An 11,539-nucleotide genomic window follows, 5' to 3' on the forward strand; every position below is an offset into this window, starting at 1 on the left:
AAATTAATTTCTGTTAAAGCCACTATGGACAGGGCATTGTCTCATCTTTGTCCTTCAACAAAATGCCTGGAAAGGCCTGTCTGGCTCACCTAAAAACTCTGAAGAAAAGAATGAAAAGTCTGTGTGGGAAAAAAATAGATTAATCCAGAAGCTGGAGCGTCAGGTGACAGAGGCAGCCGGAATGTACATACTTGCATCTTTGCTGACCAGTAAGCATGTTTATACAACTTAGATACCTCCTCGTTACAAATATGCTCTCACAGGCATCTGCAAACCCCACTAGAAAGTGAAGCTGCTGCTAGCTACTTTCAATAAGGTATACAAATAAAATGGGCCACTGGTGAATCTTAGACCTAGAGGTTATCTGAGCTGAAAGTTCTCTGACACTTTAGCACCCCCCAAATTCACCTCAATAGGACCAAAAGAGCCTTAAGGTTCTTTTGAGAGCTTTAAGGCCAAAATCTCCAAATCCCCAGTTCTTGCTGGTGCCCACACCTAAGGTGTCTCCGTAGGCTACAAATACAAATACCTCTGACCCTTTCATCTTGAAATCAAATAAACTGCTTAGGGAACTACTGAATTCTGGGGTCTGAAACAACCAGAAAAGACTCTCTACAAACTAAGGAGTGCTGTGTGTAGGTCTGAGCTCACTTAGCAACAGAAAGACTCTAGCCATTTGCATGCCAACTATATCACTTCTAGCATCATTACATCTGAAAAAATAAGCCTGATTACAATTTTTGTTCAAAACCATAGAAAAAAGGAAATTATGAAGAAAATTATGTCCCGAATATTCCTCTTCTTTAACCATAAACACCGTCTTTTAACAGTCCCCTGTTTTTATGGTAGATCCGAGTCCTAACACACCTGAAACTAACTGCTACTCCGAAGCACAAACTCCCAAGGAAAGCTTAAAGACGTGCTTCTTCAGCTCCAAAACATTCTTTGGCTCTCCAGTTTCCCTTATGACAACGATACCCTTTTGATATCCCCACAGTCCCTGATAACAGCTTGGTATGGACTGCCCCTCATCACCAGCCTGAAGGTGAATTTCAAGCAACACCCAAAGGCATTGAAACAGGACTGTATTAGCTAAAAAGGCCCTGGGGATTTCTGCCTGGCCTTGTCAAGGGTGGAAAACCTCATGGCAATTCTGTATTCAGAGAACACAACCTATGAGGTGGACCCTCAGCTTTCTCATCTATCAGGGGCACCTCTGGCACCCTCAGGATTGTATGACAGGTCTCTAACAGCTTGTTGTGCTCACCGATCCCCTACCTGCCTGTAAACAGGAACAATACCAGTCTACCTCTGGCAAACTCATTTCCTGTGTTGATGACTGGTAGGGATGGTGACTCAAATACAGCACAGGCAGTGGAGTAGCCACTTGCAGTGCTTTGCCAGGTAAAACACTGTTCCTAAAGTTCCACCTTTGAAGCTGCATAGCCTCCAAACAAGCTTTTCAGGTGTCTGGGAAAATTCCTGATGTTCTGTTACTCCAGATTTGGCTGCAGGTCTGTTCTCTACAAGAAGCTCGTCTCCTGGTTCTCCCAGCCTGCCCAGTACTTGCAGACTTTCTGCTGACCCTCTTTCCCACTTGCACTCTCAAAACTTCTTACAGCTTGTTGCATTTAGTTCTTTTCAGTGAAGGAGCAATCTACCTCCAGACAGTGCTACTGGACCCAGATGGCAGTAGCCAGGATACCATAAACAGACAGCTACTGTTTCTTTTAACAAAACCAACACAATACACTACAAGAAAATGAAACATTCAGACCCTCTGTCATATCGCTGCATTCCCATCAAGTACCTGTGTTCACTGTACAGAGGTTCAGAGAGGTCAGTTCTCTGCACAGTTCTCACCTCTCAGCCCACAGTCTTCCTATCATTGGGAAGCTTACAGTTTCTCCTGAACTTCTTGCTTTGCTACTCTACCCTTCTCATCTTTGTTTTTGCTGGAACACTTTTCTCGCCTCAGTTCCACTGGCTATGACAAAGTGCCTCCCTTTCCACACTGATGGGAATTATCCCAATTCAGGGAAGACAGTCACACAGTGAAGAAAATTGAATGCACACTCACCTGTTTTCCAGACTAATTAAATTACTACTATGAAGCTAATGCTAAAAAACTTACTCCAGAAAGAAACAAAACAGCACTAACAGATGCATACATTTCTTACCTTTGTCTTCTCTGCTAGTTTTCACATCCTCTGCTACTCTCTTTAGGGAGGTGATAAGGATACTAACGTCAGCACTGTGAACTTCACATTCAACAAAAATGTCAAGATCATCAGCAGAGTTCTTGGACTTTTTGGCTTCTCTGGTTTCAAAGTGATGGATCTGGGTTTCAAACATCTGCAAGAGCCAGATGATCATATGATGAAGCTTCTCCAAAGACTGAAAATCCAGGTAAGTCTAGATACACTTCTACAATATTTTAAAAAGGTGACTAAAAGAAGTTTTAAGAAGAAGTGCATGTTAAGCATTGATGCGTAGTAATGCCCAGTTTAGAAGGAGCTAAAATACAGGCAGAGCTAAGGATTACACAGTGTAGAATTAGGCGGAGACAGATGGAGATGAAAGATAGGATACTGTTGACTGTAGCATTTCATCTGTGCAGAAATAACAAATGACTGGCTGGGTAAGTCTTAAGAACCTGGCAGAATGAAAGCGTATCTATTGATGTATAATAACACTATAATCATTAAATAATTGGGAATTATTAAAAATAAGTAACAAGTACGATACTTTTCTTTTGAGTTATTCATTTTCACAGATGAGAGTGAGCACCTGGTAGGGATACTTCAAGTGCCCAGAATATACAATGCCTGTATGGTTTACAGCTGTTGTATGCTCTATATCTCCTGCCAAATATGCAGACAAAATTCATTGGCTCCTAACATCCCCACAATCTGAATACTTGAAATGCTGGCCTGTTGTTTAGACATGGCTGGCCACCACAACTGCTAGAAAGAAACTATAGATTGGAATCTGCTCTGAACGGCCCTTAGGTAAAATGATGATTCTTCTAAATGACTGTGTCCAGCTGCTCCCTCCCTCCAGAGCACTCTCCTTCTTCACCTGGAGAGGCCAGCCAAACTCTCTGAACAGCTGTAGCAAAACAGGAATAATGAGAAAGGTGAAAGGCAGATGGAGGCATAAGTCAGGCAGGGAGCAGGAGAAGAGTGAGAGAAGGGGAGATGCAGGGTGGGAGAGGTAGGGCAATAGTGACAAAAGAGAAGTATTGGTGGAAGGAATGGAATGGTGAGGTCTGTACCTCAAAGACTTTCGCTGCCCTAGAGAGCTCAATCTTCCTCACGTTGCAGAGGGTGAGGGTCAGGATGAGAGTGGCTCTGCCCTCCTCCCTGTTGGAGTCCAAGCTGCCTCGCCTGTTCAATGACTCTATGCCATGCATCTCCTTCCCTTTGCTGGCCTCTTCCTTTTGGCCTGAGATCCCCACCAAGTCCGTCTTCATTGGGAGACAGTGGAGCAGATTGCAATTGCCAGATATTGAGTGGAAACTGCCTGAGAATGTGAGTGCTTCTGCCAGAGCAATGGCCAGGGGATGTGGTAGGACTGGAGATGCAGGGCGCCTATGTGGGTGGTGACATCAGAGCTGACAAACAGCAGCAAAGTAAGCTGGTTGCTACTGTGTTAGGTGTAGGGACATTTATGTTGGCCATGCCAGACACATCAAGGGAAACCATCTGCGTAGGATATGCGCAAGAGCCCAAGATAACCCTCCTCCTCTGGGTAACTTCAAAGCACTGTCCTCCTGCTCTATTTGAAGGTGTCTGCAAGCTGTTCAACCCTGGAGATGGGCTCCTTTGTGCAGAGTCAATTAGCCTGAGCACCATTTACATCACCCAGTCTGGATTGCCCTGCATAATGTCTGAGATTGCCCTTCCTCCCCACCCTCTTTTATCTCACTGGGGCCTTCTTTGGATTGACCATGCCCCCAGGAAACTAAAGGGACTCTTCCCCCAACCCCTAGATAAATCCAAGTGGTCACCCCTCTGCAGAGCCACAATTGTGGGAGTGCCAGAGAGACCTGAGCCAGACTCAAAGTTCATTCTTATGAGCTTTTTCTAACCACAGGATCTGACCTGTCCTACCCTAGCCCCACAAGAGCTGGGTGCTGCCTGCAGGCTACTCTGTTGGAATTTGCTTCTGTCATGATTTTAGCTCCAGTGAAATAGACTTTCAAGAAGTCCAGGGTCACATCATTCTCACATCTGACAGGACAAGCTCAGGGAGGATTCAGCTCTGCTCCTGCCAGGGCATGGCACCCTTTGACATCCATAAACATGTTCCTGGGTATGAGCACCCCTATCTTCATACCCCAAGTTACAGTGTGCTGCAGCCCCTATGAAAGTCATCTTGCAGGCCCACAGGGAAGGTCACCTCTCTGTCCTCTCTTTGCAGGTGGAGCCATTTCTGACATGCCCCTTAGTTTATCCTGGCTGGGCCACACAGCCCAGTGCTGTATTGCTCTTGCCTTCTCCCTGACCAGAGAAGATAAAGAGAGTGCAACCAAATTTTCTTCTCCAGAGACCATGACAGCACCATGTTTTTCCAAGACAGAGCACTGGGAAGGTCTCAGTTCCCTCCTCTGTTTCCTGGCTGAGACAGACAAACCCAAGGCGAATTTTGGACCACCGTTCCCAGGGGGCAGGTCTCAGCATCCCGAGGAACATCGACCCATCCAGATACCTCGGGCACTGTGGCCTTTGCAGGGCCTGGTGAGTACCAGCCCGGGAGGAGGTGTCCCCCGGGCCGTGCCCAGCCCGGACCCGGTCTGGGGCGCCGCGGGGCCCGGCTCCGCCCGCGGGCAGGGCAGGGCAAGCCGCCGTCCGCGGTGCTGACCCTGGCTCATGTCCCATCGGGGTCCGGGAGGGCAAGGGGGAACTTCAGAGGCAGCAGAATTACAGCTGCCAACTGAACGGGGCGGGGGGAGAAGAAGTGAGCTTTAAGGGGGCAACAAGGCGCTCCCCACTCCCATGTTTCCCCAGCAGCGGTGGCAAGGCTGGGCGCAGGAGAAACAGCTGAGCTGAGCATGAATATCTGAGTCCAGGTTGGGCTTTTCCCAGGAAGGGTGGGTGCATGCATCCCCACATCCAGCCCACAGGCATGGCACAAATGACAAATGGCACAAGGTCTCCTACTCCAGCTACATGCAGACATGTAGGTGAAAGCCCTAGGGCTTGATATGCATGTTTAAGACACTGGTCACAAATACTGGCAGCACAGGGCCATTAGGCTCCTATGATTGTCTTTATGCTCTAGTGTCCCATCTTCACATGTTTGTACAGCACTAAGCATGATGTCCTGTATATAAATTGAGGTTTCTTTATAGAGCCAGACTGGACTTATCAGCCAGCGTGATAGTTGAAGTAATATAGGCAGAGTTTACAACACATCTTTGCAGACCATTGCAGAACCAGAACAGAGAGCCCTGACTCTCCAGGTGGTGAAACGTCCTTCCCCAGCCAGTGGACTCTGCAATACCACCTTGAATCCATGCCTGGGGCAGACCCAGGAAGGCCTCACCTATAATGTAACTCAGCTCTGCTGAGACATCCCAGAGTCCTGCTTTCAGCTCTTTTGAGGACCTCTAGGAGGGCAGGAGGAGAGGTCTCAGGCTGGGTGCTGCAGTTTAAAGGCCTATGCAAGGACTGGAGCACAGTGCGTCATCCTTTCCCATGGGGACAGGCAGAACCTCCCTGCAGAAGGGAGGGATCTCCCACCCCAAGAATTGGCTCACCCCCTCTCATGCAGCCCCTGGGGTGGGTGCTTTAAAAGGCCATGGTTGCTCGCCACAACCTGCCCATTTTTGATCTGTTCCCATTGAAAATATCTCTATCCTGTATGAGCATAGTACTATTCATTTGAGATGGATGCTGCATTAATATTTCTGTTTATTTAGGTTAATTTAAAAGGTTACAGTTGAACATTAAAAAAGTCTTCTGCCAACTGCCAGCATGGTTTGAAGCAGCAAAGAGACAGGCTTTTAAAGAATGCGTTCCTGTAGAATCCTCTTGTGCTTAATCCCTTTTGCAACAATTTCGGCATCCTTTGGGGAATAAAGCATCCCTACTTCAAGGCTACTGTCATATCTAGGCATCTTAAGATACCCAGAGAAGACCACCTCCCTGCATAACCTGCACTGATAATTCCTCCCTCCATCACCATCACCGACCTTGGCCAAGGTCACTGCAAAGGAGAAGGGCCTTATGGACGGGCTTCTTCGATCACTTGAAACAGAGCTGGACATGGAGACATCAAAAATGTGATCATAGTGGGACAGAAGAGAGGAAGGTTTCTTAAAAGAGTAGCTTGGGATAGGTTAGTCAGAGTAGCATACAAAGATGTAGATTATGCAAAGGCAGAGCAATCAAGGCTTTGCTGTACATTTCTAGCTAATTACACACATCAAGAGTTTTATTTTTTTTAATATCAGTTTCACTTTAGAGCTCCACGGTCTTTTCTGGATGAGTGATACTCAACCAGTGCAAGACAGCCTTTCTTGAGTTGGAAGCCACCTCAAATAGGCATTCCTCCCTACCTGGGTATTTAATTCTGATCAACCTGTGTGGCTACCTTACAAAGAGGAGTTACAGTGGCCAGATAATGCAAAAAGCATTTTGCTACATGACTTTAATTTTCTTTAGCATGGAAATAAGAAGTCATCCATTAAGAAGTACTATTTAAAATGCAATTTATTTGTACTATTTAAAGCACATATGCACAAGCTAATTTATTTTGCAAGAAAATCTACTTTCAATATATTTCCTCTGCTTTTAAAATACTGAGCATTTAACTTTTTCTCATCTCTCAGTCTTGCTGAATAGCTATGTTATGCTGCTTTGGCTGGAGTTATTGGTCATTTAAACCTGCATTAAGGGGCTCAGAATCAGACTTGTGGCATCAATATTCTTTAACCATTCCCCTTACTCATAAAAAGACAGCCATGAATCCTGGTTCTCAATATCACTATAGATTTACTGCTGCTGTCACTCATAATAATAGCCAGAAGCAGAGGAGCTTGGAAAGCTGTCTGAGGACTAGTTTGAAAGACTTCACCCTTGGGGTGAAATTTTCTCTTTGTGGTACACAGTTACCTTATGGGTCCTATTATATTAAGAGGTAAAAATATAGGCTACTTTCACACTGAAAATACATGTCAAACAGTACTGAAAGATCTACATAGACGTTGTCATGAAAAAAAAAAAAAGGAAGAAAAAAGATACAGAGATTAAAAAGCTTACTTCAAAGCACCAAAATGATACGATTTTGCATAAGTGTATGTCTATTGAAAAGGGTTCCAGCTGGTATCCTTAGATTAATGTTATTACCCACCATAAATATAATGGAAACAGCTGTACTTTCTATCTTCCTAAAGGATGATGCTTACATTAAAACTCCATTGATTTTCAAGCTATAAATACAAGAGTAGTACAATGGTAGGTATGAGATTTGAGGACTTTCAAATCCCTCTCCATCTTTGGATCTTCTAACAGAAATGTGACTCCTGAATCATGTTAGTATCATGACACAGAATTGTTTCAAGCTGGAAGTACTGTTCTGCTTTGCTTTGCTCTATTCGGTTTCAATGTACCAGTGCTGATCTCCTCCCTCCTTCAACTAGGGAAGTACAGGGAGGCATTATACAATGTGGACCAGTCCAAGAGGTCATTTAGCTGCTTTGAGTGAAGGTCATTGGATAAAATACAGGAATAGATTTCTGAACAGCAAAGTTTTTCTCTCCCCATGGCTCAGCCATTGGGTTAAGCTGGAATCAACCTTGCATCCATTTGCTGTCTCAGTCAAGCTATACTCCAGGAAGAATAAAACTGCTTTAACCAAAAAAGGGAGAAGTGGGAGAAGGAAGGAGACTCCAAAAAGCATCCTGACTTAGGAGCCGTCTTGAAAGATGTCATGTTTGGGTTTGAATGCACTCAGACTGGGACACAGCTAAGCCAGGTCTTCCATAGCTTTGGTGGGGACTCTAGCGACAGATACAGTGAGTTAGGAGTTGGAAGGCTCTTATGTCTTCAGCTGCATTGTAAGAACCACTTCTCCATTTCCAAAGTGTTGGTATCCACCTTCTGGATTGTGAGTCCAGAAAATCAGGAGACACTTTGTAGCAGCACTGAATAAAGCACTCTCAGAGAAGGACATGCACAACACAAGAGCCTTCACATGTCAGCCTTCCACAGTGAGTAGCTGAGTGTGTCTATTAACAGAGGTGTCCCCTTTCTGTAAGCAGGCTGGTCCTGAATCATCTCTGAATCCATAATGCTACACATTACAGCCACCACAGCTCTGAGACTGGACTAAAAAAGTCTTGATGCCCTGGTAGAACATCTGCATGGTTTCTTGCTTGCACAAAGTATTGACAAACTGACCACACATCCAACTGCAAAAAGGCACACAGACTTGCCTTTAGGTAACTCTTCTCTGAAGGGGCTTTTTTGTGGGTACTGTATTGAGGCACGGACTCCATGCCCTGAATAGGCAGCCTCAGAGCCTTTGCTCTGCAAACCAATGACACAACGCAGCATACAGCGTTCCTGACCTGCACAAACCACTTGGGGATTGGTGCTTATGCAAATACAGTATATTTATTCACAGTGATAAATCTTTGTTAATGAGATTGCAGCATACTTGCTGTCCTTTCCACTATCATCTATGCTTTGGATCAATGGCAACATCCCATTTTTAGGAAAAAAAAAATTATTTCAGGATAGATGTGCTTGTGTGTAAAAGTAGAGATACAGAAGGCCAAGCAGTATACGTATGCCCCCTGAAAGGTGTAGAGTTTGGGACTCCATGAGAACCTTGCACAAATGTGAGGGCCTGAGGGAAGAGTGACTGTGGGACAAAACAAGGTGGATTGGCCTGTTAGCATTGCCATCCTGTCCCTGGGCCCAGAGTGAAAATGCAGCCTCACAGCTGAAGCAGACTATAGCTCTGCAAGGTGGATATCTCCTTCTGCTTTGGTACAGGAGATGTGGAGCCTTTCCCCACATTCCCAGAACTAAGGGCATTTTTATGCATTAATGAGAAAAATAGGATTAGCATCTAAAGGCCAAAAGAGTCAAGGGTCACCTGCAGGTGCCTTTTTCTCTGCTAATCTATAGTAATTAAGATATATAACTTAAGCATTCATGCAGTACACAGGAAGGTAATAGACCGAGGCTAGATGAATACTGGCATTTGCACATGGCAGCTTCTAGTTAGTAGGCAGTGATTAGCAAGATACAGCGAATCTTCATTTTATCTTCTGGAGGGCATTGCAAAGGATCCCCATCTCACCTGCAAAGGAAATAATCAGAGCAGTTAATCCTACAGCTAGCCCATTTCTAACACTCCTGTATATATTTACCCTTTATATCCATTCCCTGAAAGAACAAGGTGGACATAGAAGTGCTGGATTGGACACATTAGGGTCTTACTAGAGTAAGGTCTGCAGAGTCAGCCCTTTGCCTTCATCAGCCGTACAAGAATGGCTCACAGGAGCAGAGGTGCTGGCTCTCGGCAGACTAGCCAATGTTAGGGGGAAAACATATCAGGAAAAAGGCTAGAATGGCAAAAGGAAATGTGATCAAAGCCAAGCTGTGCCTTTTCTGCCTTACTGAGAACAGCTAGAGCCACACATCCGAATCCACCACAAGGCCCTCTGGCCTTTCCTAGCAGCTCCACTAAAACTGCAGTCAAGTGGAAAAGCTATTTTGAAGCCTGGCTAGAGTTAGGAAGCAATTTTTGCACCAGAAAGGAGACATGTTCTGCTTGACCCTGTTCAGGGTCAGAGCATTTAATGCAACCAGAGGAAACCTGCTTTATGGTTGCTATTTCTGATCCAAGTTTTGAGGAATTCAGGGTAACAAATCTGCAGTTCCTTACTATTGATAGTGTCGGCTAAGTTCTTCAGCTGCTTTGCGTTGTCCAGGACTTCAATCCTCTGGGTGTAGGGATTGTACCGAACAGAGAAAGGACGAGGGATCGTTTGAGCAAATTTCCTGAGGCAAAAATACAAAAACACATACAAACTTGAAACACTTCTTTTTTCCAGTAACTCGCTCTTTTCTTGGTGTGTGCATTTGTTGATGAGGGGAATAAGGAAATCTGCAAGAGGAAATAACTGAAATTCCTGCCGAGTGAGCTGAGACATACAGCATTCCATAACATGCTTGAATCTGTATTTGTCCTTACTACCTTTGCTTTTTTCCAAGCAGGACTAACCATGCTATTGGCATGGTAACACCGCTCCTGGTATAGGCCAACTATGCAGCTGTCGAGATTTGCCAAACTTGAAAACCTCATTTTCCTTTCTGTAATGCAAAATATAGGAATCCTGATCCAAATTTGCAATTTCTGGGAAAGTAAGGTCAAGTACCTATGCCATCCTTCTGGTATGGCTGGTAGTGCCTTCCAGGTCATTGCAAAGATAGGAGATATTCAACAGAGTGAAGCAGCATTCTTGCTACCCCTTATTTGCAGCCTTCCCTGATGCAAAATAGTTAATTCCATGGCAGAAACATTAAGATTTTGGTATCTTGGGAAAATGTTAATTTGCATAACCACAGAACTGTGGAAAGGAGGACTCTGAATGGGATGAGATGGTCAGAGCTATTGTTTCAGGCTCCTTGCAGACCCCAGCAGGATGCTGGATTATATATCTGCTTTGGATTACTGAAGCTATTTGCTGAAAGAGGAAGGAAAGCACGCAGGAGTTGATTATGGAGCCCCAGTATACAGATTGTGACTCAGCATGGCAAATCCCATATGCCCAGAATGCTGGAATACGCTAGATGCCACCTCCACACTGCTCCTTCACTTTAGTTCTAATTATTATCTGCTAAGGCCATCATCTCAAACAGAGTTCAGTGTGAGTAGGCCACAAGGTGTGACAGTGGAAAAAATTATGTTGGCTAGGATGAAAGTGTTTAGTGGCATCAGTCCAGTTTTTCTAAGGGGAGAGATCCACATTAGAAGACAGTCTTCCTAAATCCCAGCTGAAGGTAAGATCCTAATTAGAAGATGAATGCCTTAAACAGAAATATTTTAGGTCAGGCTCAGAATAATTTTTCAGGGAGGTTTTCTATTACACACAAACACACATGTCCCGGTGCAAGCCACAAACATGCTCACTGGACCAACCCCTAGACCTCTATTTCAATTTAACCACATTTCCAATTTGGTCATTGAAACAAATAAAAGAAGCTCCAAGATCATTTTTATAGAATAAGGCACCATCTTCCTTTTTCTCAAGGAACTTGCTACTCAGTTAGAGAAGTATACAGAGAAGACAGAAACTGTACGGGATATTAACAGAACAAACCAGAAGAGAAGGCCATCTTTCTCAGGTATTACCCCAAAGAAAAAGGCAGAAGGAGAGGCTGCAGGCTTATAATGACTGAGGAAGCAGCAGGGGAGGTAGCTAGGAAGACCTTGGAGCTGGGGAGCCTGGGGCAGCAGAATAACTTGGGTCTTGGTATTTGTTTTTTTTAAGGGGGGGAGGGGGGAGGGGGAGGAG

The 11,539-nt window shown here is 44.8% G+C and overlaps 2 protein-coding genes across 2 annotated transcripts in view; both read right to left on the bottom strand.

Annotated features, from left to right (window-relative positions):
• Positions 1-3,475, bottom strand: part of LOC104288616 (tyrosine 3-monooxygenase-like) — a 33,349-nt gene extending 29,874 nt beyond the window's left edge. Inside the window, exons 1-2 of the mRNA XM_009887441.1 lie at positions 3,278-3,475; positions 2,181-2,355 (exon numbers count right to left, since the gene is read on the bottom strand). Coding sequence (XP_009885743.1) covers positions 2,181-2,355; positions 3,278-3,475 — 373 coding nt within the window. The remainder of the gene's footprint in view (positions 1-2,180; positions 2,356-3,277) is intronic.
• A 5,568-nt stretch (positions 3,476-9,043) lies between these two features.
• PAH (phenylalanine hydroxylase) overlaps positions 9,044-11,539 on the bottom strand; it is a 40,509-nt gene continuing 38,013 nt past the window's right edge. Inside the window, exons 12-13 of the mRNA XM_009887415.1 lie at positions 9,907-10,022; positions 9,044-9,318 (exon numbers count right to left, since the gene is read on the bottom strand). Coding sequence (XP_009885717.1) covers positions 9,275-9,318; positions 9,907-10,022 — 160 coding nt within the window. The 3' untranslated portion in view covers positions 9,044-9,274. The remainder of the gene's footprint in view (positions 9,319-9,906; positions 10,023-11,539) is intronic.

Source organism: Charadrius vociferus, unplaced genomic scaffold (assembly GCF_000708025.1).
Source record: "Charadrius vociferus isolate BGI_N301 unplaced genomic scaffold, ASM70802v2 scaffold196, whole genome shotgun sequence".
In the NCBI taxonomy this organism is placed as follows: Eukaryota; Metazoa; Chordata; class Aves; order Charadriiformes; family Charadriidae; genus Charadrius; species Charadrius vociferus.